The sequence below is a fragment of the Misgurnus anguillicaudatus genome, chromosome 3, assembly GCF_027580225.2.
Source record: "Misgurnus anguillicaudatus chromosome 3, ASM2758022v2, whole genome shotgun sequence".
Lineage (NCBI taxonomy): Eukaryota > Metazoa > Chordata > Actinopteri > Cypriniformes > Cobitidae > Misgurnus > Misgurnus anguillicaudatus.
Window position 1 is genome coordinate 38,706,199 of NC_073339.2, and position 24,148 is coordinate 38,730,346.

General features: G+C 36.4%; 2 protein-coding genes across 3 annotated transcripts; one reads left to right on the top strand and one right to left on the bottom strand.

Moving 5' to 3' along the window:
* Positions 1–267: 267 nt before the first annotated feature.
* On the bottom strand, positions 268–3,632 carry c3h4orf33 (chromosome 3 C4orf33 homolog). 2 transcript variants are annotated; one of them, XM_055205824.2, is made up of 6 exons: positions 3,485–3,632; positions 2,885–3,135; positions 1,949–2,009; positions 1,801–1,852; positions 842–1,041; positions 268–762 (listed from the first exon to the last, which is right to left on the bottom strand). In XM_055205824.2, exons 2-6 carry the CDS (start codon positions 3,102–3,104, stop codon positions 642–644), a joined length of 654 nt encoding a protein of 217 aa, XP_055061799.2. In that variant the 5' UTR covers positions 3,105–3,135; positions 3,485–3,632; the 3' UTR covers positions 268–641. The 2 variants fall into 2 exon arrangements, with proteins under 2 accessions (XP_055061799.2, XP_055061800.2); XM_055205825.2 differs by lacking the exon at positions 3,485–3,632 and adding an exon at positions 3,248–3,441.
* An 88-nt stretch (positions 3,633–3,720) lies between these two features.
* On the top strand, positions 3,721–22,344 carry sclt1 (sodium channel and clathrin linker 1). Its single transcript, XM_055205823.2, has 22 exons — positions 3,721–4,007; positions 4,211–4,252; positions 4,331–4,398; positions 5,914–5,957; positions 6,275–6,347; positions 6,817–6,872; positions 10,117–10,246; positions 12,305–12,427; positions 12,692–12,757; positions 13,475–13,545; positions 14,416–14,506; positions 14,627–14,718; positions 16,188–16,365; positions 16,447–16,545; positions 17,338–17,409; positions 17,494–17,568; positions 17,929–18,074; positions 19,115–19,307; positions 19,434–19,630; positions 19,738–19,816; positions 21,214–21,309; positions 22,118–22,344. The coding sequence occupies exons 2-22, from the start codon at positions 4,219–4,221 to the stop codon at positions 22,178–22,180; spliced, it is 2,046 nt and encodes a 681-aa protein (XP_055061798.2). The 5' UTR covers positions 3,721–4,007; positions 4,211–4,218; the 3' UTR covers positions 22,181–22,344.
* The last annotated feature ends 1,804 nt before the right edge of the window (positions 22,345–24,148 follow it).

The following is a 24,148-nucleotide window of genomic DNA, read 5'->3' on the forward strand; positions in this document are numbered from 1 at the left end:
CTCAGTAGTCACTGCTAATATTCATTTAAAGGACAGCGGCTGTAATTATAAACTCGTGTTCCGTCTTATTAGTCGCTAATTTGCAGCTAACACGGCACCTATTGATTATACGCATGGTTTTGTTGAGAGAGAGATAAGGCTCGCTTAAAGTTTTAATCCTGATACTGACAACTATAAACATTAATAAACATTAAATTCATTATTTTTAATGATTTGGGGAGTGACTTGAAAGGGTTAAAGAAGTTAAATGAAAAGTAATTAAATGTCTGATTATTAAATGTTTGCATTTATTTGTTTCTTTACTTAATGTGCTGGGAACCCATTTACAACTTCAAATTTAAATGGTTCATTTCAATAAAAATTAACATAATTCCCATTTATCGCATATTGCTGCAGAGACATTTGGCGCTTGACGTAATACTTAGCGTCGAGATTAGTGCTGCATTACTGATTCAAGATTTATTAAATTGTGATAATAAAACCCATTATATTCACATTATAGCCACATTAAAACAAGCCACATCATTAACTTTGATCAGGCTGCGGTGGACTTTGTGCTCTAACACAGCCATGAAAGCAAATTACGAGTCATTACGCTGCTAAAAAAAATACAAATAAGCCGATTATGAACCAGGTTTGAATTAATTTGTGCTTTTCTGCACAAATTTGCCTGCACCATTCCACAGATCAGACTCTGGCTGGACCCAGTCTTCTCCCATGATGCTCTGCAGTGTGAAGTCCTGGAAATACTCGAGACGATGGCTGTTGGGACGAGACAAGACTCTTAGACTGGTGTTAGGGAAGAGCTCATATAGTGCCATTAGATAAATCAAAAACTTACAAATCTGGTCCCTGTCCCTCTTCAAGGTCTTCTCTTGGCACAGGATATAGAGACTCGTAAGTCCTTCCCGCACCAGAGCCATGGATAGCGTAGGAGTTCATCTTGTTAATGCCCTGAGGGAAATACCTCCAGGGCAAAAGTGCCTCTCCCCTCCATGTTTTGTCCTCTATATTGACCGTGAACGAAAGAGGTAGCTGTTGCTGTAACAGATTATAAGAAAAATTATGGTCAAGTCACATCCAAACATTTCATATTGTTTAGATCAGGGGTCTTAAACCTTTTGTGAACAAGGGCTACCACAATGGATAAAACAATCTTGAGGGCTATTTTTTTGATAGTCAACTTAAAACTTTTGTTTTACTTGTTTATTTTATTTCATTTTACTTGTTAATATGTTTTATCTTTGTTTAAAATGTTAATATGCATAAAAGAAACCAAGGTCATATAAAAATATTAAAATTGGGCCTATAAATAGAATGTGCTTTGGCAGACCTTACAGACTATGTGCAGGCAAACTGGTGCCTATGGGCACCATGTTGGAGACAACTGGCTTAGATATTATCTCATTTAATTTTCTCTTTCACTAAATACATTATTTTTTGCATTAATGTGCCATTTTTGTGCAGAGAAATAGTTTTGAAAGCTCTGTAGTGATTTCAAAACATTTTTAAGCATACCGACCAAGCTGACAAAGCAACACTGGTTTGGCTGACCAATGACAAAAGAGCATAGTGTTTGGAAAGCTTTTAATTTATTTTCATCATTTTTTTAAGTATTGTTAGGTAGCGCTAGTGGTGCAGAAATTACACCCTTCATCTTTTAGTTTTTGAGAATTTCTATTAAACCTATACTTTTGATAGAAATGTATTATAATACGTAATATTATATATAAATGTTAATCAATACATGATTAAATACATGTTAAAAACATAAATAAACTTATCAAACTATTTAATTACCATAAATGCATTGTGTTTCCCATTCAGCAGCAGAACAAGGTGTTGTCCATGTCTACAAAATCAAAACATATTAATAACACATTAATAGCACATTGGTAATAATAATAAATAAATCTGGTGTCTGAAAATAACTGTAGGTCTAACATACGGACAGACTTCCACCTCTAGATACTGCTCAGTGTTGCTGTTTAGGAAGAAGGATTCAACCACTGTAAGTCAAAGACATACATCAAACAACATTTTTGTTATTTCTGTCCAAATGACCTTATCACTTAAAGGGACACTCCAGTTTTTTTGAAAATATGCTCATTTTCCAGCTCCCCCAGAGTTAAACATTTGATTTTTACCATTTTGAAATCTATTCAGCTGATCTCTGGGTCTGGCGGTACCACATTTAGCATAGCTTAACATAATCCATTGAATCTGATTAGACCATTAGCATTGTGCAAAAAAGGTTAAGTTTTGATATTTTTCCTATTTAAAACTTGGCTCTTGTGTAGTTACATTGTGTACTAAGACCGACGAATAATTAAAAGTTGCAATTTTCTAGGCAGATATGGCTAGGACTATACTCTTATTCTGTCGTAATAATCAAGGACTTTGCTGCTGTAACATGGCTGCAGGAGGCGCAATGATATTATGCAGCGCCCAAAAATAGTCCCCTGCTATTGAAACTAACCAAGGGGACTATTTTGGGGAAGAGTCAAGTTTTAAATAGGAAAAATATCTAAATCTTTGGTTATTTTTTAGCGCAATCAGATTCATTATGCTAAAAGTGATACCGCCAGACCCGGAGATCAGCCGAACGGATTCCAAAATAGCAAAAATCAAATGTTCAACTTTAGAGGAGCTGGAAAATTAGCATATTTTCAAAAAAGTGGAATGTCCCTTTAAGTTCCTACAATGTTTATCTGCCAATAATCTAGATAGTCCAAGGATCAAGGGTTACATGTATGCAGGATCAACTTACTTTAACACAACTCTATCTCTAAAACTGAAACATATTAATTTGACCCTGTGTATAACAGAAATATTTTAAAGCACTAAAAAAATAAGATGTGGGGTCAAATGTGTTGATGCATACCCTCATAATCCCAGAGACCAGGAAACGGTCCAGGGGGTCCGGCTGGAGCTGGGGGGTCATTGAAGAAAGGAGCAGTTACGTGCATCAACAAACCATCCTCACCAGGTGAAAAACGAATTTTTACCGGTTTATGATCCACAGGTAAGCTATCCCAGGTGGTATTGATGGAAAACTCCATTGCAGTTACAAGTATACAACCAATGCAGACACTGTTAAGCATAACTGATAAGTTTCACCACTTCTAGCAGGACCTGAAATGATAATTAAAATGATTATTTTTTTCAGTGTTTCATTGCTTATATCATATCTATTTAAAAACATGCAAGTATCAATTTATGATAAATCAACTCATCTTTATCTTACCTTTGAACAGCACAAATGAAGGCACAAGACTGACTGATATGTGACAGGTTTCAACAATCATAGATAAGCAATATAGACATCATAAACATAACTTTTTTTCATCATAAACAACTCCTGACGCCTGTCACTTCCTGAATTGCACATATCTACCAAACACCTCATATCAGTTTAATTGTCGCGGAAAGCAGATATCGAGGTGGAACTAAAAATAGTATAATTAAAGGACAAAGATCTTACCCTATTCGGTTACACCGAGGGTCTCCGTCATTTTTAAACTCCAAATAATATCACAAGAACAGGGAAGAAGTCTGACAAATCCCCCGGAACGAAACAGGATGAAGTTTCCCGGGAGCGCTTAATCGGTTACACCGCGTCCCCGAGAATGAATCTGATTGGCCAAGAAAGAATCTGGGCGTCGATGAAGATGGATCTGATTGGCGCAAATGTTCTTCAAACCTCAAGGCGGAAGGATTTGCAGAAGTACATGGATTTTTTTATTTTCTAACAAACGTTTTAATATAAACCCATCCCATATAAAGCGGCGGAATAATACACATTTACAATACATTTAAATGGTACAATGAAACTGATTCATAATAAATTTTTAAAGACGTGCATCCGTTTGCCTGTTTGAGTATCCACTTCAAATCTCCACCTGGATACCAGGCACTCGATTCTTTGCTGAGATTCCACACCGGCATCAGATTTGTTTCGTCGTATCTATTCCAGAAGATCCAACACATTAATACTCTCTGATAATGTAAGTTAAATCGATAAATTGACATTTTATAAAGTAAATAAATTGAATCATCAATTTATGTTGCTACATAAACGAAAATCTCCTGGGATTATTCATGCTGGATGTATATGCTATTTTGTTATACCTATTTATTGTAGTGACAACGATAACATTGTTTAAATCCGAAAGTAAAACTCAAATCATTATTCTTCATTGTATTGCAGATTTCAAAATGACAACAGAGGTCGAATTTCTTCGAGATCAAGGTGAGACTGGTACTGAAATAATAAGGATCAATGTAATCCATGTTATCATCACTTACATTTTGCTTTGTGTCTTATCAGTGAATCGTTTGAACTCCGTCCTGGGTCGATATCAGGATGAATTTCCTCCCCCCTCATCTGTGTCACAGGTTAGTTTGATTCGATGTATTTGTGAATTATTTAATATTGTTTTGATATGTATGAGATCAACCTTCCATGCTGCTCTATAGAATTGTGAATTGTGTGGCTGAAGATTATTTAATGATTTGTTTCGTTCATCTGAAAAGTAAGTCTTGCATTGTTTGCTCACCTTTGTATCCTTACTTTCATTATTTCTTTCTTTATTATAAAATCTCATACATACAGTATATACAGAAAGTTAATGAGGACTGGGGCTGTCATAGCACAAAAAATGCATCCATCCATATATGCAGTTTAAAGGGATAGTTCACCCAAAAAAATGAACCAAACTGATCAGAGGCCCTGTTGACTTTGATTGGTTTGGTTACAAACATTCCTTAAAGGCGGAGTGCACAATTGTTGAAAGCCAATGTTGACATCTGAAATCACCTAAACAAACACGCCCCTACCCCTTAAGAATCTGGACCTTCTTTTGATAGATCTGCCGCACACATACGCAACCCCTGGCAAGTATGTCGGTAAGTAGACACGCCCCTTACTGCTGGTTGGCTACAAGTGTGTTTTGGTAGTCAGCCCGACTCCCTTTTCCAAAGCGTTTTTTTCAAAAATTGTGCACCCCGTCCTTTAAAATATCTTCTAAATTTATACAGGTAATAACATGAGAGTGAGCAAATTATGACAGAATTTTCATTTTTGGGTGAATTATCCCTTTAAGTCCTTATTCACTGAAAATCTCAACGTTTGTCCCAGGTCTCATTGGCTTTCATGTCTGATCTTTTTAATAATATAAATTTGTTCCTTTGGTCAGCTTTTATGTATTTTTAGTGAAAATTATCGTCATTATATGAAATAGCTTGCCAAGATATTTTTCATACATTGACTTTTGTTTTCTATGGGATAAAGAAATTCATACAGGTTAAAGCTCACATAACACACGCTGTTTCTGCATTTCTGATGTTAATCTGGAGTACCTATAGAGTAGTGTTACATCCTTTATATCTCTGAAGAATCAGATTTTTAAAAGAAAGATTAGCATTACAGATTATTTCCGATAACGTACAAAAAAATGAAGAAGGAGGAGTTACTACCGCGGGTGGAGCGAGAACGAGTCATGCAACAGTATACAACACTGTTTAACTTATGATTATGTTCGTGTCATTTATATAATATGCACACGCCTATTTCCAACATAATACAGAAGTCTTACTTACCGCATGCAACTCATGACCTGGTTGGGACTTTTCAATGAAATCCAGCGCATCAAACACACACGCAAAACTTCGCAGCTAGCCCAGATAATAAACTTTATCCATTGTTTTCATAATACTGGCTTTCTTCTCCTTATATCCAAAAACACACTTCTTCCTTCGTGCCATTGTTGAGTTTTGAAACTAAACAAAGCTGTCGCGTGATGTGATGTTTGTATGTTCTAGCGTCTCCCAACAACTGTTTGTCTAAACACAACACCACATATAAGCTAAAATACCTTAGAGACCTCTTTCTCCTCTTTTTGTTGTGTTTAGGCTGAAGATGTGGAGTCTGCAACCCCCTGGCTCTCAGACAGAGGGTGAGTCTGTAAAGCTTTAATAAAAAAATGGACACAATAGTGCATACATTTTTTTATGTCTATGTGACTGTTAGCACCACTCTAATACTATGATGTTAATATATGTATGTTTTTTGTGTATGCGGTATATTTAAATAGCTATTACATTTCCTCTATAATCAATAATTGTATTTTTAATGTACAATAGTCATTAAAGTATTTTACAATGTTAACCATATAGTATGAGAAAATACAATGCACTAAGGGTTTCTTGCATACTAAATGTTAATAACCTATTTTCCAAAATTATGTGATGACCCGTGTTTGTGTATTTTTAGTCTAATGGCTCCTCTTATTGAAGAGTATGACAGACATATACAACAGATGGAGATGCAGCTTAAGTTCTATCAGGTATACTTTGCATAAATGCTTACACTACACTACACCACTTAATATAGTACGTTACACCGCAGTAAACCACAATTGATGACATTACACTACATTACCGTACACTTGTAGAATACACAGCCCTACCATACACCACAGTGCTGTAAACCACAGCACACTACATCGGTGGTTCCCAGCTCCGGTCCTCGGGGTCCCCCTCCCAGAATGTTTAAAACTTATGAGTGGAATCAGGTGTTTCATATAAGAAGACATTTGAAGCATTTTGGGAGGGGGCCCTGAGGACTGGAGTTGGGAACCACTGCACTACATCACACGAAAAATTTTGATAGGACTCATGCTGTCAGCTGTAAACTGCAATTTATTTTCAAGTTAAGATAAATGCGCTGTGTAATAAATTGGCTGTTGAAAAGTACATTTTCTCTCAAAAATACACACTTTTACTCGCACATTTGTTTGTCTTTCACACTCGCAGAGGCAGATGACAGACGTCAAAGCCAGCCTGGAGCAGGTGGTAAAAGAGAATGAGAGGTAAGAGCTGCTGAATGGATCTCCTGCTGATCTCTGCACCCAGCCACTCAGTTATTATCTTGAGTCAGTCTGTGCTAACAGCTTCAGCAGTGCAGCTGCCTTTAATCACAGCTCATCCTTCACAAAAAACTCAACTGATTGCTGGGAGAAAGTTTGTGAACTTTTTTCGTTTGAACTATATTGTAAATTGCGCTTTTTAGTATATATTGCAATAGTACGGTAGGCTTAAAGAAAATCAAAGACAACACTTTTGCTTTTATTACAATTTTAGTTGGATTTGAATATAAAGAGTTTGGTTCCAAAAAGCAATAAATCCATTTTGACAAATTTCGGTAAAAACGTGTTTTCTATACCAAGAAAGTGACAAGATGAAAACCACTATTTTCTGTTACAAACTTTCACATAACATCTTTAGGTTATAAAAACATAAAAAATTCAAATCCATAACTTGATTTTCAAAGATTTATTATAAAAACAAATTATTTTTTCCACAAAATGCAATAAATCCATGACAGTTTTTGTTTCAAAATGCTAGAAATCGATTAATTCAGTGTACAAATGTGCATTCATCTTTGCCATTTTATATTCATTTAGTTGACTAGTGGTATACACTGATTAAAAAAAATAAACATTAATGTCATTAATCAAAACACTTACTTTGTCATATTAAGAACACTGTCATTGCAGCGGTTATACTTGACGTCGTTGCTTAGCATTTTTCACAGCGATCAGCTGTAAAATGTTTTGGTCCTGCTCGATTTTCGTTAAAGTATTATTTTCTTTTGTTTGTTGATCACGAAGTACAAAGTAGATGAGGAAAACTAAGATTCCGTGTACTCAACGCTCCGCCATTGTTTGTTTACATTGCGTTGAATGGTTCGCTGTAATTTGTGGAACGGATTTATTGCATTCTGTGGAAAAGGGGGAGTGGCGTTTATTGCATTTTGGGGAAAAAAGGGAGAAAAGATGACAGAATAACACGGCGGATATTGGATTTTGCGTAAAATTAATTATTTACTTTTAAATACTGACCTGATATAATACTGATTTTGGCAGTAACTAATTTTTTAAAAAAATGGCGTTTATCGCGTTTTGGAACCAAACTCTTCATATCTACTTGTTTGGTGTGTTCCTCTTTTGCCTTAATGTTTCTTCATTTTTATATATTTTTTTATAAAATGATTAAAGAGCCCCTATGGTCCAATTCAGGATTTTACATTTCCTTTGGTGTGTAAGTGTGTATTGGTACATGTTGGCAATGTGCAAGGGGTACAAACCCTAAAGTGAACGGTATAGCGAGTTATCATTTTCAATGTAAATCTCTTTTCTTGGACTACAACAAACAAATGGATTGTAGGCAACAGTTTACTTCCTGGGATTGGTGATGTAGAAAAGACCGACATTATCATAATTCCTCCTGCTTTGACTAACAGCCTGTAAGTTAACTCATGTTAGCATTGCAATGTGAGCGAATCTTTCAAACATAGTAAGGAGTGTCACATTTTAGGCTTACGTCAGAAGTATTCAAGCCAATTACAACGTACAGATTAGTTGGCCAATCAGGGACACAGTCCACATAGTTTTATACAATCAGTTCGTTTCAGGAAGAAAGGGAAGTTTGGAGCTACAAAAATGTACGGTGTTTGGAAAATAATGTGATTTTTTACCCAACTTATGAAACACTAAAGCATCCACTGATTCAAGAACAGTAAGAACTCAAAACATATTTGAGAAGTGATAGAAAGTGATTAAAATTAAGATAGGATTAAACATTTTCTCTTATTCATTTAATATTGTATGTTAATATATTTATTGAATATTAAACTTTTGTAAAAATCATAAAAAATGCTAGTGCTGACTGGGAACTTTTTAAAAACACAGAGTTAAAGAGCACCTATTTCATTGCTAAAAACAACTTTATTTTGTGTATTTGGTATAATACAATGTTTTTGTGTGGTTTATGGTTGAAAACCGATTATTTTCCACATACCGTACATTTTTGTAGCTCCAAATTTCCCCCTTTTCCTGAAACGCACGGATTTGAAAATCTGTGTCCCTGATTGGCCAGCTAATCTGTAGGGTGTGATTGGCCTGAATACCTCTGATGTGACCCTCCTTACCATGTTTGAAAGATTTGGTTGCTAACAGGAGTTAATTTACAGGCTGTGAGTCCGAAGCGGGAGGAATTATGATAATGTCGGTCTTTTCTACATCACCAATCCCAGGAAGTAAACTCTTGCCTACAATCCGTGTGTTTGTTGTAGTCCAAGAAAAGAGATTTACGTTGGAGACGATAACTCACGTCATCGTTTACTTTGGTGTTTGTACCTTTTGGATATTGTTAACATGTACTAATACAAACTTACATACCAAAGGTTTTTCCCTTGCATTTTTTTAAAATGTTGACATACACACAACAACGCTGTTAAAACGATCTGCGTTCCACGAGACCAAAGAAAATGACAAAAACGATGTGTTACGCCTGTCAGGCCATTAGATGGAGATGTTACTTTGTAAAAAAACACTACGCAAATGCGCACATATGCATTATTTTACAGAGCAATAAATACAATTTGTCAAGACGGCTAAAGCATCAAGTTTTGTTTTTAAGTAGGATAGGGTATTTACATACAGATATAAATCAAAGTGACACTGTTATGCGGCCAGCTAGTCAACATCGCAAGAAAAAGAAACAATTTGTAGGCCTATTCAAGTTTTGTTTACGCTCTTTAGTGTTTTAATTATTTCTTTTTTTTTAATCATTAGTCAGGCAAATCACTAATAACTAAGCATGCATTTGCAGTTATTTTCTCCTCTTTGTCTAAATGTACCACATAATTACTATAATTACTTTTGAAAAAAATTATACATGTTTATTTTTTCGAATCAAACAAGCATAAACATATAAATTAGAGTATCCTGCACTTATTTTTAGTAACCCTTCCTTGCATATCTTGGTTGTGGGTAAGGCTTAAAGAACTGGACTGGTAGCTGAATGGTTATAGGTTCGAGCCCCAGCAAGGGGTAGTTTTTTTTAGAAATAATGGTCCTAAGATAGACTTCAAATATGTGAAACCCAACCCAGATCTACTGTTTTCTACATAAAATCATCCTACAAAATGTAAAGTACACTCTAAATAAAATTTGTTTTAAAACAAATAATATATATTTAAAAAGTTATTGAAATACATTAATATGCCTCTCTAATTTCTTTTCTTGAATTTACCTTGAATTTCTTTTGTAGGCTTCATGCAGAGCAGAGAACGTCTATTGAAAAACAACTGCAGTCTTTTCCTGCTGGAGCAGAAGGAGGTGCCGTGGCTGACACATTCGCCATCAGCAACCTGGAGGAGCAGGTCAAGTGCGCCGTGCAGGTGAATGTCCCCAACCCGCACACCCGACACCACCTCTAAACTCCCACCAGATCAACTGTGCCCTTACCTGCCCTCGTATTCTTTCTTTTGACACATAAGAGGAACAGGGAGGTGGTCTTGGGTTATTCTAGATTTAAAATAATGTTAATACACGATGAGACAGCACAGGTCATGTTGCGCAGGGGGAGCGGTTTTAATCAGCGAGGAGTAGCTGCAGGTGCTTCTGTGAATTACATATCAACACTTGACATTACGAAGTAATGAGATATTAGTGCATCACTCATCAAGCGTTCCACTTTGACATCATGCGTCTGTGCCCTCTTATAGAAAAGTTCACCAGAATAAATCACATTTAAACCTCTGGAGTTGATGGGTGATGGCTGTTTATCTCCCTGAAGACATCGTTCAAGTAAATTATTATAAAGTTCGCTGACATCGCTTTATCACTACTCGTGTTATCCAAGAAAATGTTACTAATTTATGGCAAAAAAATTACAGGAACATTCCACTTTTTTTGAAAATATGCTCATTTTTCAACTCCCCTAGAGTTAAACATTTGATGCTTACCGTTTTGAAATCCATTCAGCTGATCTACGGGTCTGGCGGTACGACCTTTAGCATAGCTTAGCACAATCCATTGAATCTGATTAGACCATTAGCATTGCGCTAAAAAATAACCAAAGAGTTTAGATATTTTACCTATTTAAACGGACGTGTCGAGTATAAACAAAGCTTAAGGAGTTCGGCACTCAGTGTGGATAAACAGTGCACATAACGCTCACTACCCATAGAAAACCATTCCAAAAAGCCGCCTGCCATAAATGCGTTCTGTGTGATCGGCCCCTTATGCTGCTTTCCAGACAACTCGGATTTAGGATTTTCCCGCCTCAACCTGGAAATAATGTCTGGAATGGCAATCTTTTAATGTTACGTAATACTTCAAATCAATAAGATTAGTGTTTTAATCTTACTAAATACTTTTTTTGTTACTTAATCCAGATTATCCAGGTTATTCCGATTTGATGCTTGCGTAAATGTTGCAGCATAAATACTCTGAGAAAAAGTTTATAGCATTTTAATAGATTACAGTTTTTTTATGCGGACAATAAACATTTACAGCTAACAATTAGATAGTCAGATATGTATGAATTAGCATTTAGCTAGCAGTGGCGGCTTGTGACTGCTGTTCTGAGGGGCCAAATTCAAAATATGTGTTCGGAGTGTCGTGTATTGCTCGCGTCTTCAAAACATGTGCTTGTTGCGTCATGTGAACCATGTGCATCACGTGTCTTGTCAAAACAAGTGCCCGCTGCACACGCGTCAAAACCGTCCATGACAAAAGAGACGCTCACATTCACAAAACACACGCAAGACACTCCCTTAACAGTAAACTCTGATTACGCATGAAATTATGCAAGTATCTGGCAAACGCAAGCGTCTCTTTAACATAAACCCTTTAGATGCATCTGCAGCAGGCACTTATTTTGACAAGACACAATAATTTCCACGCGCAGAACACATATTTTGATATTACGAACCACACACATGACGGGCTACATACATGTTGTGACGAACTTCGCATCGTGCGCCCTCGAAAAAGAAGTCACCGGCTGCCACTGCTGGCTAGCAGAGCCAAACAGCCTTGTTTACATATTTGCTACAGCATAAAAGCAGCCCAACGTGGCCTCACCCTCTTTTTTGCATGTTTCCAGGGAGGAGGATTTGTGTCAGTTTTGTAGTTGTAGTTTATAAGAACGTGATTTCTGTTAAAAAAATAAATCTTGGAAATTTTAACATTGTAACTTTGTAGATGTTGTTTATGCTCGAGCAGCAGCATTGTACACGAACTGAAGTTAAAAAAGTGAAATCATAATCAAGGACCCCTTTAATTTATTCTGCCAACAAAACGGTATTTTGGACTCTACATAAACTTAGACTTTTTCCTGCTCTGATTTAGTGAAGATCCTTGGGGTTTATTAAGATTACGTCTCAGACCTCAAAGATCTCGGAGGGCTTTAGATGTCCTGAGAGCACAGTTTGTTCCATGTGTTTCCTCAGGAAAAGGAACAGGCACTGCAGATGTGGCAGGCGGCTGCGCAGGAGTTGGATCGGTTGCAGAACCAGTATCAGAACACTGTGAGCGACGGACAGATGCACGCAGCCGAACGGCAACATATGCAGGTAACTCGACATCCTGCTGTTTTGTCTCAAGTTTCTTTTTATTCTAGCAATTGCATCAGTTGATTTGTTTTTATACAGATTTTTCAAGCCCTCAAAAACATTCTCCTATTTACTGTAAAATATCAGTTGTGTCATGCTATCATTGAACACTAGAGGGCAGTGTTTAGCTATATTTATGTGTAAACAGCTGAACAACCTAAGCACAGTCATACAAATATACATATAAAACAAAAGCTATGCCATGTTTTTTTATAAATGTTTCAGACTCAACTAGCACAAGTTCAACAACATGCCCAGAAACTCCAGCTAGCCAATCAGAAGTTGGAATCGGTAAGTTAATCGAATCTTTTCTGGTATGAAATACTGACATTTTATACAGTCAAGTCCCACCCTACTTTTTCTATTATATATTCTCTTTTACTTTACAATGTGTCACCCCATGAAAGTAAAATTGCTACTGTAGTGCACAATTGATTTAATTTTATATTTGAGGGGCTCAGACGCAAAAGCCTCTAAAAGCCACCTCTGTCATAAATGAGATAATGATGTTAACCAAATGCTCTTGGCACGTATTATACGTTCATCAAATACTTTCGCTTCAATTACGCTTATTCCTGTCCTCAGGCGATTAAAAAATACCACTTTATTGGCCAAATCCATTAAGAGTCTTATTAAAAAAGTTTATTTACTATAAAACATGTAAGATGCACTTAGCGAGTTTTGCATCTGAGCGCTTCATTTTTTGTTTCATCTTTTCTCTGCCCATGAAATGCCACCTGTTCATTGCTCCGCTTTGTGTGTTTGTGTGTGCTTGTGTGTGTGTGTGTGTCCTACACACAGTAGTGCTTCTAGAGAAATACAACTCTATTGTTGAATATTTAATGAACAGTATCGCTCTCTCACACCACTTTTTTCACACCTATCTTTTCTACCTCCAACACCCTTCTGGCATCTCCATCTTCACTTACTGGTGGATTTTTTTTTGGACATGTGTGTATGTGTGGTATTATGCCCGGCTGGCGTTCATGTCTGTCCTGTCACACTCAGACCAACCAGCAGTTTCTGAAGACGGTGGCAGAACAGAGCAGCGAACTGGAAGAATTACGCAACCAACTCAGGTAGTGTTCCAGATGGTCACCATCACTCGGATTCTGTTTAATTTTTTAGTCAGATGCTCTGTGCTACAGTCATTACTTTATAACTAGCACAGTCACATTTGCATTGTATATTTGAAGTCCGTAAGTTTGGTACCAAATTGCAACAATAATGATGCTTCCAAAACACTTTACTCTTCTGCCATTGGTTAGACAGACATAAGGTCCACCCCCAATCCTAATGTCGTTGGTTGAGCCAGCAACTAAAGGCATAGCAGAGCCACAGTGTTTTTTAGATTTTTCTGGAAATCAACCTACGATTGCCTTACTTTGAAAATGTTCCTGAACTCGTGTCTATTTTTGTCTAATGGGAGCAATCCCAGAATTGATTCCAGGCAATTTTTTGGCAATTTTCACAGATCAAGGCGCTGTGTGAAAGGGGTTTAAGCCATAATATGGTGGTGACGCAGCTTGATTCCAACCTCAGGATTCCCACAGGTCACGGAATTTCTGGAATATCATGGAATTTTACAAGGTCTATTCCAGACATGGAAAGTCAGGGATTTTGTTTGTCGCTTGAAATTTTAGTTTGCATTCATCAAAATTTAATCCGTTTGTTAAGTTTTGACATAAGGAATGCCGTTTCCAGGTCCAAGATTTAAAAAAATTGCTTTTTATTCAGAAAATTTGACTTAAGAGTGGAGTTATGTCTAATGTAGTGGGCAGCTTTTGGCGACCCAAGTTCAATTCCCGGCCGGAGGTCCTTTTGTTGATCCTGTACGCTTTTCTCCACCATGTACTTTCTTGTCCTCTCCTTACATCCTGTCTGTCAAAAAAGCATAAAATATCTTAAATAAAGAAATGTACTTTTCTACTTGCATGTCTATGTTTCAGGCAAGCAAAGCTCGAGCAGAGATCTGCCGCTGCTAAAGTGGAGGAGATGACCAAACTCCTCCAGAACGTCCAGGATCAGATGCAGAGGAGGGTGAGAGATGGACCGCACACGCACACAGCCTGCACATCGTCTGCTATTGTTGTTCGCTGTTCTTATGTAAATGTTCTCGTTACCTCTGCATTAGAAAGTATTTTTATACCACCATTGCAGGAAGAAGATGCGGCAGAAGCTCAGGGCAGAGAAGAAACATCTGACCGGCGACTACAACAACTGCAGACTGCATTGACCCAGCTGGAGGCCAGGTGATGATCAGTTACAGTGTCTATAGGGTCGATAGACACTTCTAATTGTTTGATTAGTTAAGCCATACTGCGGGCGGAGCGAGTCATGAGCAAGCAACACACAAAACATTATCCCACTATCTCTGGATAACTTATCTCTGCAATGTGTCGTTTACATTATATGCACTTACGCGCAGATTGCCAGCAAAACGCAAACATTTGATGCAGTTTTACTTACCGCCTTTGACTTATGACACAGTTGGTGCCGGCCTATTTCAACAAAATCCAGCGTTAATCAAACACAAGCACGACTTTGTTGCTACCCTGTATAAACAAACTACATCCATTGTTTCCATAAGGCTGGGTTCATTGGGAAGCCGAACAAGCTTAAATTTCCCTCAGAAAAACAACACACTTCTCATAGTGACATTGATTTCGTGTCAGCTCTCTTGGTTGGTGTGTGCGTGCGCTGTTACGGGTGATGTGCCCATATAAGGACTTCCACTGTACTTCCTGATTAAAATTGCCTATAAAAGTAATAAAGCAAGATTGTTACATATGAATCTTTCATGTTTGAAAAACTTTGTACAAACTTAATACTCTGTCATACGTCCAACTGCTTTTTTTGACACTTTGCCTATGTTTAGCATAACTGTGAGATTACACCAGACACGAGTTCAACGATTTGCATGAGTAGAGTACATACAAAGTCAATGCAAAGACGCGATCAGCCGCGTCCTCGCGTGGGGCGATGCCAATGATGCGATATGGTCGGCGTGTTTGCCGCGAAAACGCGCACTATTTACTTCAAACGCGTCTTCACTCAAGTTGAAAATATTCAACTCGAGCGAAAAATTCACATGACACGAAGTTAAATCCAGCAAGTAATCTAGAGATAGTAATGCGATGCCCCACGTTTGGTATGTACGTAGCATAAGGAATCCAACTCTTAACTCATTCCCCGCCAGCCTTTTTTTTTTTTTTTGAAAGGTTGCCCGCCCGCATCTTTTGTGATTTCCAAAAATGTTTAAAAAAATTCCTTGCAGGTTAATTTTCTTTTAAAAACATATACAAACATATCAAATGAAAGAACAGACCCTCTGTTTTCTAACAAACCATAAACAAACAAACAAAATGGGGGGGGGACGTTTTATCCTATCTTTATTTTTTTCTCTGCTTATAAACTCTTAAATATGGGTATTTTTCTTAAAAAAAAAAAAACTAGCAAAAAGCTTTTAACAAAACATGCACAGAGTGTAAAATTAGTAATTTTTTTGCTTCAATTTTTTTATGAATTGGGTAAGCGCGTCATCTAGTGGATAATCGCAGTCTTACAGATTAACATACCTCATCAGGAACACGTTTTTTCATGCAAATGTTTTCTCTTAATTGACGAGATAACTCGTCAATGGCGGGAAAAGAGTTAAACAGTGTTAATAAATTAAAGTAATCCAAATGACTCCAGTGCGTATTTTATTTGTTTTATCCAGGCTTAAAGCTGCGACGCAGGATTCTGAATCCGTGCGCAGGAAACAGACCGAGTGGGAGAGACAGGTGGGAGAACTTCAGGGGCGCTGTGCCTCATTAGAGGAGGAGAAATTCGAAGCCCTCAGTCGCCTCCGCAGCTCCATCCAGGTGGCCGAGGAAGCATCGCTTCAAAAAGAGCAGGTCTCACTCCTACAATTAAATTCACGGCATTAATCCAAAACAAACCCGGTATGATCTGTAATGACCTTTATGCCACTGTAGGCTCAGCTGAGGGAGAAGCAGAGAGGAGAAGAACTGGAGAAGATGAAGGACGCAATGAAACGGCTTGTACAGGACGCTGCTCTGCGCACTAGGAAAGAGGCACGTGTCCGTTGTCGGTATTCTTTTACTTATTGATAATGTCACTTTTCACTTTTTTAAAGGAAAAAAAGGTTTTTCAGTATTTTACTATGTTCTTACCTCAGCTTAGACGAATTAGTACATACCTATCTTTTTTTAATGTGTGCACTTAATCTTTGTACAGCGTGTCGTGAATGTGTTAGCAATTAGCCTAGCCCCATTCATTCCTTAGGATCCGAACAGGGATGAATTTAGAAACCACCAAACACTTTCATGCTTTCCCTATTTAAAGACTGTTACATGAGTATTTGCACGAGTAAATATTGTGGCACAAAATAAAACGTGGTGATTTTTTGCAGCACTTCAACCTCGGGTGCAGTAATATTGCCGGAAGTTTGAGCGAGAGGGGCAGTAGTCAGCAGCGATGATGTTACTGCGCGCCGAGGTCGAAGTGCTTCAAACTAAGTGCTCTTCTGCCATACAATATAGTTCTCATTTTTTAAATTGACACGATTTATTTTGTATTATTTTACTCATGTGACAGTCTTTAAATAAGGAAAACATGGAAGTGTTTGGTGGCTGCTAAATTCATCCCTGTTTGGATCCTAAGGAATGAATGGGGCTAGGCTAAATGCTAACACATTCACGACGCGCTGTACAAAGATTAAGTGCACGCATTGATAAAAGATAAGTATGTATTAATTCATCTAAGTTGAGGTAAGAACATAATAAAATATTGAAAAACTGTGATGTTTTCCTTTAAGTCTCTTTGGGTTGGCCAAATGTAAGTGACTCTGATGTATTTCTCTATAGGTGGAGACTGTTCGTAAACATTGTAATATTCAGATTCAACACATGGCTGAGGAGCTGTCTGCCCTGCAATTGGTAAGCATTTTACCATGGTATACAGCTAAGAGACTCAGTTTTCACTGCAAGTTTATGACTTTTTAAATCTGTTTATGTGTGTAGGAATGTGCTGATAAAGAGACGCAGATCGAACGAGCCCATCGGGAGAGAAAAGCTGTTGAGGAGGAGTTGGAAAAAGTGAGAATAAATGCACACACATAATTCAATTAAGCAATACGCCACCAGAGGCTGTGTATTACCATGATATTATCGCAGTTTATCCTATTAGGCATGATGTAAAGCAAAGTTCCATAACGTCATAAAAACTGCTATCGAATGGCTGCCTTGAGTGGCTTATTGCTTAAAAGTCAATAAGTAATTGTTCAGTTTAAATAAAGGTGTGCATGAAAGGTGTGTCAACCATTTTATGGGGCCTTTATATAAGGATCATGTTTAAAGTTTAACTGTATATTTAAAAAAAAAATGTGCATACATACAGTATTCCAGTTAAATACAAATACATAGCATAGATTTAATACACAACGTTAAATGTTGTAGATATATAAAGAGGGCCGTGTTGGAGAGCCTGAGCTGAGGAAGATGGAGGCTCTTCATCAGAGATGTCTGAACACAGAAAGATTAAAGGACGAGGCGCTGCTCACGCTCAACAGCACAAAAAACAAGATGAAGAAAATGGAGATGGAGTAAAAACATCCAAAACACTCTTAAGCCCCCCTTAAGGGGGGTATATCATGCATTCTGACTTATTAACACTGTTATAGGGTTGGATTTCTCATGCTAAACTTGGGCAAAGGTTCAAAAAAATATTTTGGACATATGAGGGAGTATTTCTGTGCCGAATGCACTTCAGCGGGGTTCATATAAGTTTCGAAAAGTTTTTAGACTACTGAATCTTTACAAGTCCTTATATGGGCATTTCCACCGGAATAGCGCACACACACGCACACCAACCAGCCGGCACGAAATCAATGTGAGGGAAATTTTACCTTGTTTAGCTTTCCAATTTACTTTATATATCCAAAGTTTCTGTAGTTCAGATTTATAAAAGGATGAAGGTACTCAAGATTAACATGAGATAAGCAGAAACTGCGGTCCCGATTATGACATTTGGCTGAAGGTTAATTGTCTAATAAATTGTGGCCTTTATGACGATCAATTGTCTGTTTTAGTGTTTTGACGATTATGACGATCAATTGTCTGTTTTATTGCTTTGACATGTAATTCTCATACATATTTTTGTTCATGAAATTTTTTAAAATGAAATCATATTTAAATGAAATATTTTGCAAGGTTTACCTGGCAGAAAATATTAATACACATAACGCATATTTAAAAGTAATTATTTAATGAATATATATTTTAAAAAACAGAAAATTCCTCAAACTAACACAATAAAGTGTCTGAAAAATAACTGAAAATAAAAATGCATTTAAAATAAACTGATTATACCAGAACAAGCCTTAAATAGTAGCCAATCCTACTAAGGTCATATTAGTACTGTAGTGGTTGCAAAAAAATCAATTACTGCAGCTCCCCCTTGTGTTTTTTAGAGAGCTGTGCAATCATTGTGGTGATCTGAAATCATCACAATGAGGGCAAACAATCGCAATGAGACCATAATTTATTCATTGTGACACCCCTAGCAGAAACTGCGTGTGTTATGTGACCAAAAGAAGGCAAATACAAGCTAACGATCGTTAACTTCCTTTGGTCTCCCGCGCAGGTATTCGGAGGAGCTGTCGCGCTGTCAGGAAGAGGTGCGGAGGCTGCAGGCGGCCCTCACGAGTTTGAGACAGGACAGCACATCCATCAGTGAGGAGAGAGTCACGCTTCAGCAGGAGAACCAGAAACTTCTCAGAGACATGGAGGCACTTCGGAAAGAGTGCTCGCTAGCTCAGAGGCGTGCCAAACAACAGGTTTATACAATTATATAATTATTCTTTACACACTTGATTTTTCTTGCATATCTTTGATGTGCAGAGTGAATTTATTATTATTATTAGGAGTCCTTGTGGTTGAGATATTATTGTGAATGAGTGCAGGTATCGACGATGCAGCAGGAGCTGTGTGTGAAAGAGCAAGGTTTAGAGTCCAGACTGAGAGAGATGGAGGAGAGCAGTAAAAACTCCAGCGCTGGAATGAGCAGACTGCTCCTCGCTCAACAGAAAACCATCAGCCGATATAAAGAGGAGTCCAAGCAGCTCACCGAAGCCTTCCAGCAAAAGCTCAGCAGTCTCAGGTGAACACTTGCAGACTGTTTTTTTATAACATTGATTAAGTCAAACCTACTTTTTTCATATGAGCACCATGAGAAGTCAAACTGTAATGGCCGTACGATCGTTGTAGGTCAGAACTGAACAGACAGAAGCAGCGAGCTCAGGAACTGGAGATCCAGCTTGAAGCAGACCATCAAAAGATACTGGAGGTGTGTACATTTTATCTGTAAAGATTTTAAGTAATTAAATTCAATTAACTCTTTCCCCGGCAGCATTTTTTATGAAGTTTAATGCCTTCTAGACAAATTTTCTTCAATCAATATATATATATATAAACAAATGAAGAGTTTGGTTCCAAATCGCAATGAATTCATTTTAACTAATTTCGGTAAAAAAAAATTGGTTTTTATTCCAAGAAAGTGACAAGATGAAAACCACTATTTTCAAACTTTCTCATAGCATCTTTAGGTTATAATAACATAAAAAATTAAAATCCATAATTAAATTTTCAAAGATTTATTATACAAACTGATTATTTTTTCCGCAAAATGCAATAAATCCATGACAAGTATTTTTTTTTGACTAGTGGTTTACACTGATTAACTCTTTCCGCGCCAGCATTTTTCATGATTTTCACAAAAGTTTAATGCCTTCCAGAAAATGCTCCTTTTAAAATATATAATCATACAATATATGAAATAAAAGAACAGACCCTCTGCTTTCAAACAAAAAAATCAGTTTCATCCTACCTTCATGTGTTCTGTTTTTATCACCTCTCAAATGTGTGTAAGTTTCATCAAAAAACAAATTTTGAGCAAAAAGCTTAGATAATTACATTTTTGTGAAGGACTTTTGATAGAGATCAGATACAGAGCGATCTTTAAAACATACACAGACATACAGCTGTTTACTTACTTCCGGGTTTTATAAGTTGCGGAAGAGCACCACCTGGTGGATAAAAGCGGTATTGCAGATTGACGAGATAACTCGTCAATGGCAGGGATAGAGTTAAAAAAACAAACATTGATTAATGCCATTAAAACACTGTTATTGCTGTTGTCATCCTTGGGATGTCGTCGCTGAACTTTTTTAACGGTGATTAGCTGTAAAATGTTTTGGTCCTGCTCGATTTTCGTTGACTTTGAGTAAAATAATGGAACGTTTTTCATAAGAATTTTTTTTTAATGCCGTTTATTCCTTTATTTTTATACAAACTCTTCAAATATACCAAATGAAAGAACAGACCATCTGCTTTCAAACAAACAAACAACACTTTTCATCCTATCTTCATTTGTTCTCTTTTTATCACCTCTCAAATATGGGTAGGTTTCAACAAAAACACCAAATTTTGAGCAAAAAACTTAGATAAATGCATTTTTGTAAAGGGCTTTTGTTAAAGATCAGATTCAGAACGATAAACAAAACATACACAGATTTTTACTGTTTTTGAAACCATGACGCTTTAGTGTTTATAAGGTGTGTAAGATCGCCACCTAGTGGATAATAGCGAAAATATGGATTGCTGTAAAAACTCATCAATGGTGGGGAAAGAGTTAAAGGGTTTTGATATCATAGGGTTAAAATGTTATGTAATCTCTGCCCAAAGTATGAGAGGCAGGTTTCAGAGCACCAGGAGAAGAATATACGTCTACAAAAGCGTCTTACGCAGGCAGAGCAACGGGCAGCAAGTGCGTCACAGCAGGTATGCAATAAAATTGCACTTTTATACATTACAGTTTAATAATTAATATACTGTATGATATTGCGTACTTGTGTTTGTTCTTCCTGTAAATTTGTGGATTTGATTATAATTTACTTAAAGCACAATGAATTTACACATGTCATCTTCCATCAGTGAAGTTCTTCGTAGAGGTCTTCTCGTGTCCAAAGAAATGTACCTGACCCGAAATGATCCGAATCACTTTTTACCCGAACCCGACGTGCATAAATATATATATATATATATATATATATATATATATATATATATATATATATATATATATATATATATATATATATATATATATATATATATATATATATATATATAGACCTGAATGTACGCACGCACCAGTCATACAGAAAGAAACCCCATTGGTCTTGCATCCGATCTGGTGCACTGCTTCATTTAATTTCCTATTATCTTGACGATGACACCAAGGTTTCCGCTAAAATGTGCATTTAAAAATTGCTTGACAGGTCTGTCTCAAGGAAAATTAACCTACTGCCAGCCACACAATGTCACATTTGATGCACACACGCGAGATTGTTCGGGTCGTCTCGAGTCCGTTGGCCAAAAACACATTCATTTTAAATTACCCGATGCCACTAATATTGTACCCGACACACGTGAAAATTTTAGACCCTAACCCGCTCCGGTTGGATCTCAGGTCGGACCTCAGGTTTTCGGATCTAAGTGGACCCGTAAAGACCTCTGTTTTTTGTGTTAATAGCAGTTGGATTAAGGTTGTACCAAATCTTTTCTAATCCGCTGATGTCTGTTTCAGCTGAGTGTGATGTCACAGCGAAGAAAAGCAGCATCCATGATGGATCTGGAGACTCTGTCATAAAGCAACACCATTTTCCTCTCAAGTCTTCCGAGGGATGTAAAGAATGAGATTTCTGAACAGCTGATGGATTTAGTTTAAGATCAATTTTGTGATGTTACCTGTTACTAACGAGTTATCAGATAAGTTATGCAGTTACAAATAAATGATTTTTCATGAATTTACAATATGTAAAAAATATTTATTGATTGCTTTGAAGACATTTGATGCAAAAACACACCAACATTTTGCTGACAGTTGAACTGATCTTTTTCTAAGTGTATATCCTGCAAATTGTGTTTTTAATGCACATCATAAGAAACACAAAACACTGATGGGTTATTTGAACTATGAAAACATGTAGCTGTCACGACAGTAAGCTGCACTGCAAAAAATGACTTTCTTACTTAGTATTTTTGTCTTGTTTTCAGTAAAAATATCTACAAATTCTCAAATTAAGTTGTATTTTCTTGATGAGCAAAATGATCTAGGAAAATAAGTCTAGTTTTTAGACAAAAAATTAGTGGTGGGCAAAGATTAATCGCGATTGATCACATACAAAATAAAAGTGATTTTTTTGCATAATATATAAGTGTGTGCTGTGTGTAATTATTATGTATATATAAATACACACACATTCATGTATGTATTTAAGAAACATTTACATGTGTGTGTATAAATAATTATTTATATTTTTATATATTCTATATAATATATGAATTTTAAAAATTATATATAAATACAAAATTTCTGAAATTAATATTTGTATGCGTTTGTGGTTAAATAAACATAATAATTACACACACACACACACACAAATATTATGCAAAAAATCACTTTTATTTTGTATGCGATTAATCACGATTAATCTTTGCCCAGCACTACAAAAAATATTTTAAGCATTAATTTGCTTAAAGTTTATAAGCAAACAAAAATCTGCCAATGGAATAAGAAAAGGTTAAATTTTTTCATAAACACTTATTTTTCTTATTGCATTGGCAGATTTTTTTGCTTCTTTTAAACACAAATTCGCTTAAATTTTTAATTTTTTGTCTAAAAACTAGACTTATTTTCCTATGTCATAGGAATGTCTGCTCATCAAAAAAATACATCTTAATTTAACTCTAGTTAGGCAAAATGGGTATGCATTTTTGAAAAATTTTAGTTCAAAAGCCTGGTTATAGTGCCCCCCTTTTTTTGGCTTGGGCCACTGCCCCTGAAAATGTCTGTGCACGGCACTTATATTGACCATATGTGCTGAACATAGACTCTGGTGCTTACACAAAAATAGCTCTACCAAGTAGTTAGACAGACCTACAAAGGGTTAACAATTGCAACCTTATTTTGAAGTGTTACCATATATTTTTTCTTTAACTTTGTGGGATATTATTAATTTTACTGCTATATTAAAACAGCACCTTATGCAGCCATGTATTCATTGCATCAGCTTAAAAATTTAGTGACAATGATCTTCAACATTATTTTTCTTAAAGTTCTTTGTGCGTTAATATCCTGGAAGATACAACTCAAAGCCAAAATAACAATTTAATTAATTTTGGTAAGTTAAGTCCGGTGTTGGGCAGTAACTAGTTATAGTACACTGCAAAAAAATGACTTTCAAGGAAAATTGTACTTAGTATTTTTCTCTTGTTTTCAGTAAAAATATCTAAAAATTCTTAAATGAAGATGCTTTTTCTTGATGAGCAAAACAACCCAAGAAAATAAGTCTAGTTTTTAGACCAAAAATATTACATTTAAGTGATTTTGTGCATAAAACAAGCAAAAAATCTGCCAATTGTGTAAGCATTTTTCTTAAACACTGTTGGTCTAAACTAGACTTATTTTCTTGGATCGTTTTGCTCATCAAGAAAAAACATCTTTATTTAGGAATTTTTAGATATTTTTACTGAAAACAAGACAAAAATACTAAGTAAAATTTTTCTAGAAAGTCATTTTTTGCAGTGTATTGCTTTCTTTGGTAATTAGTAGTGT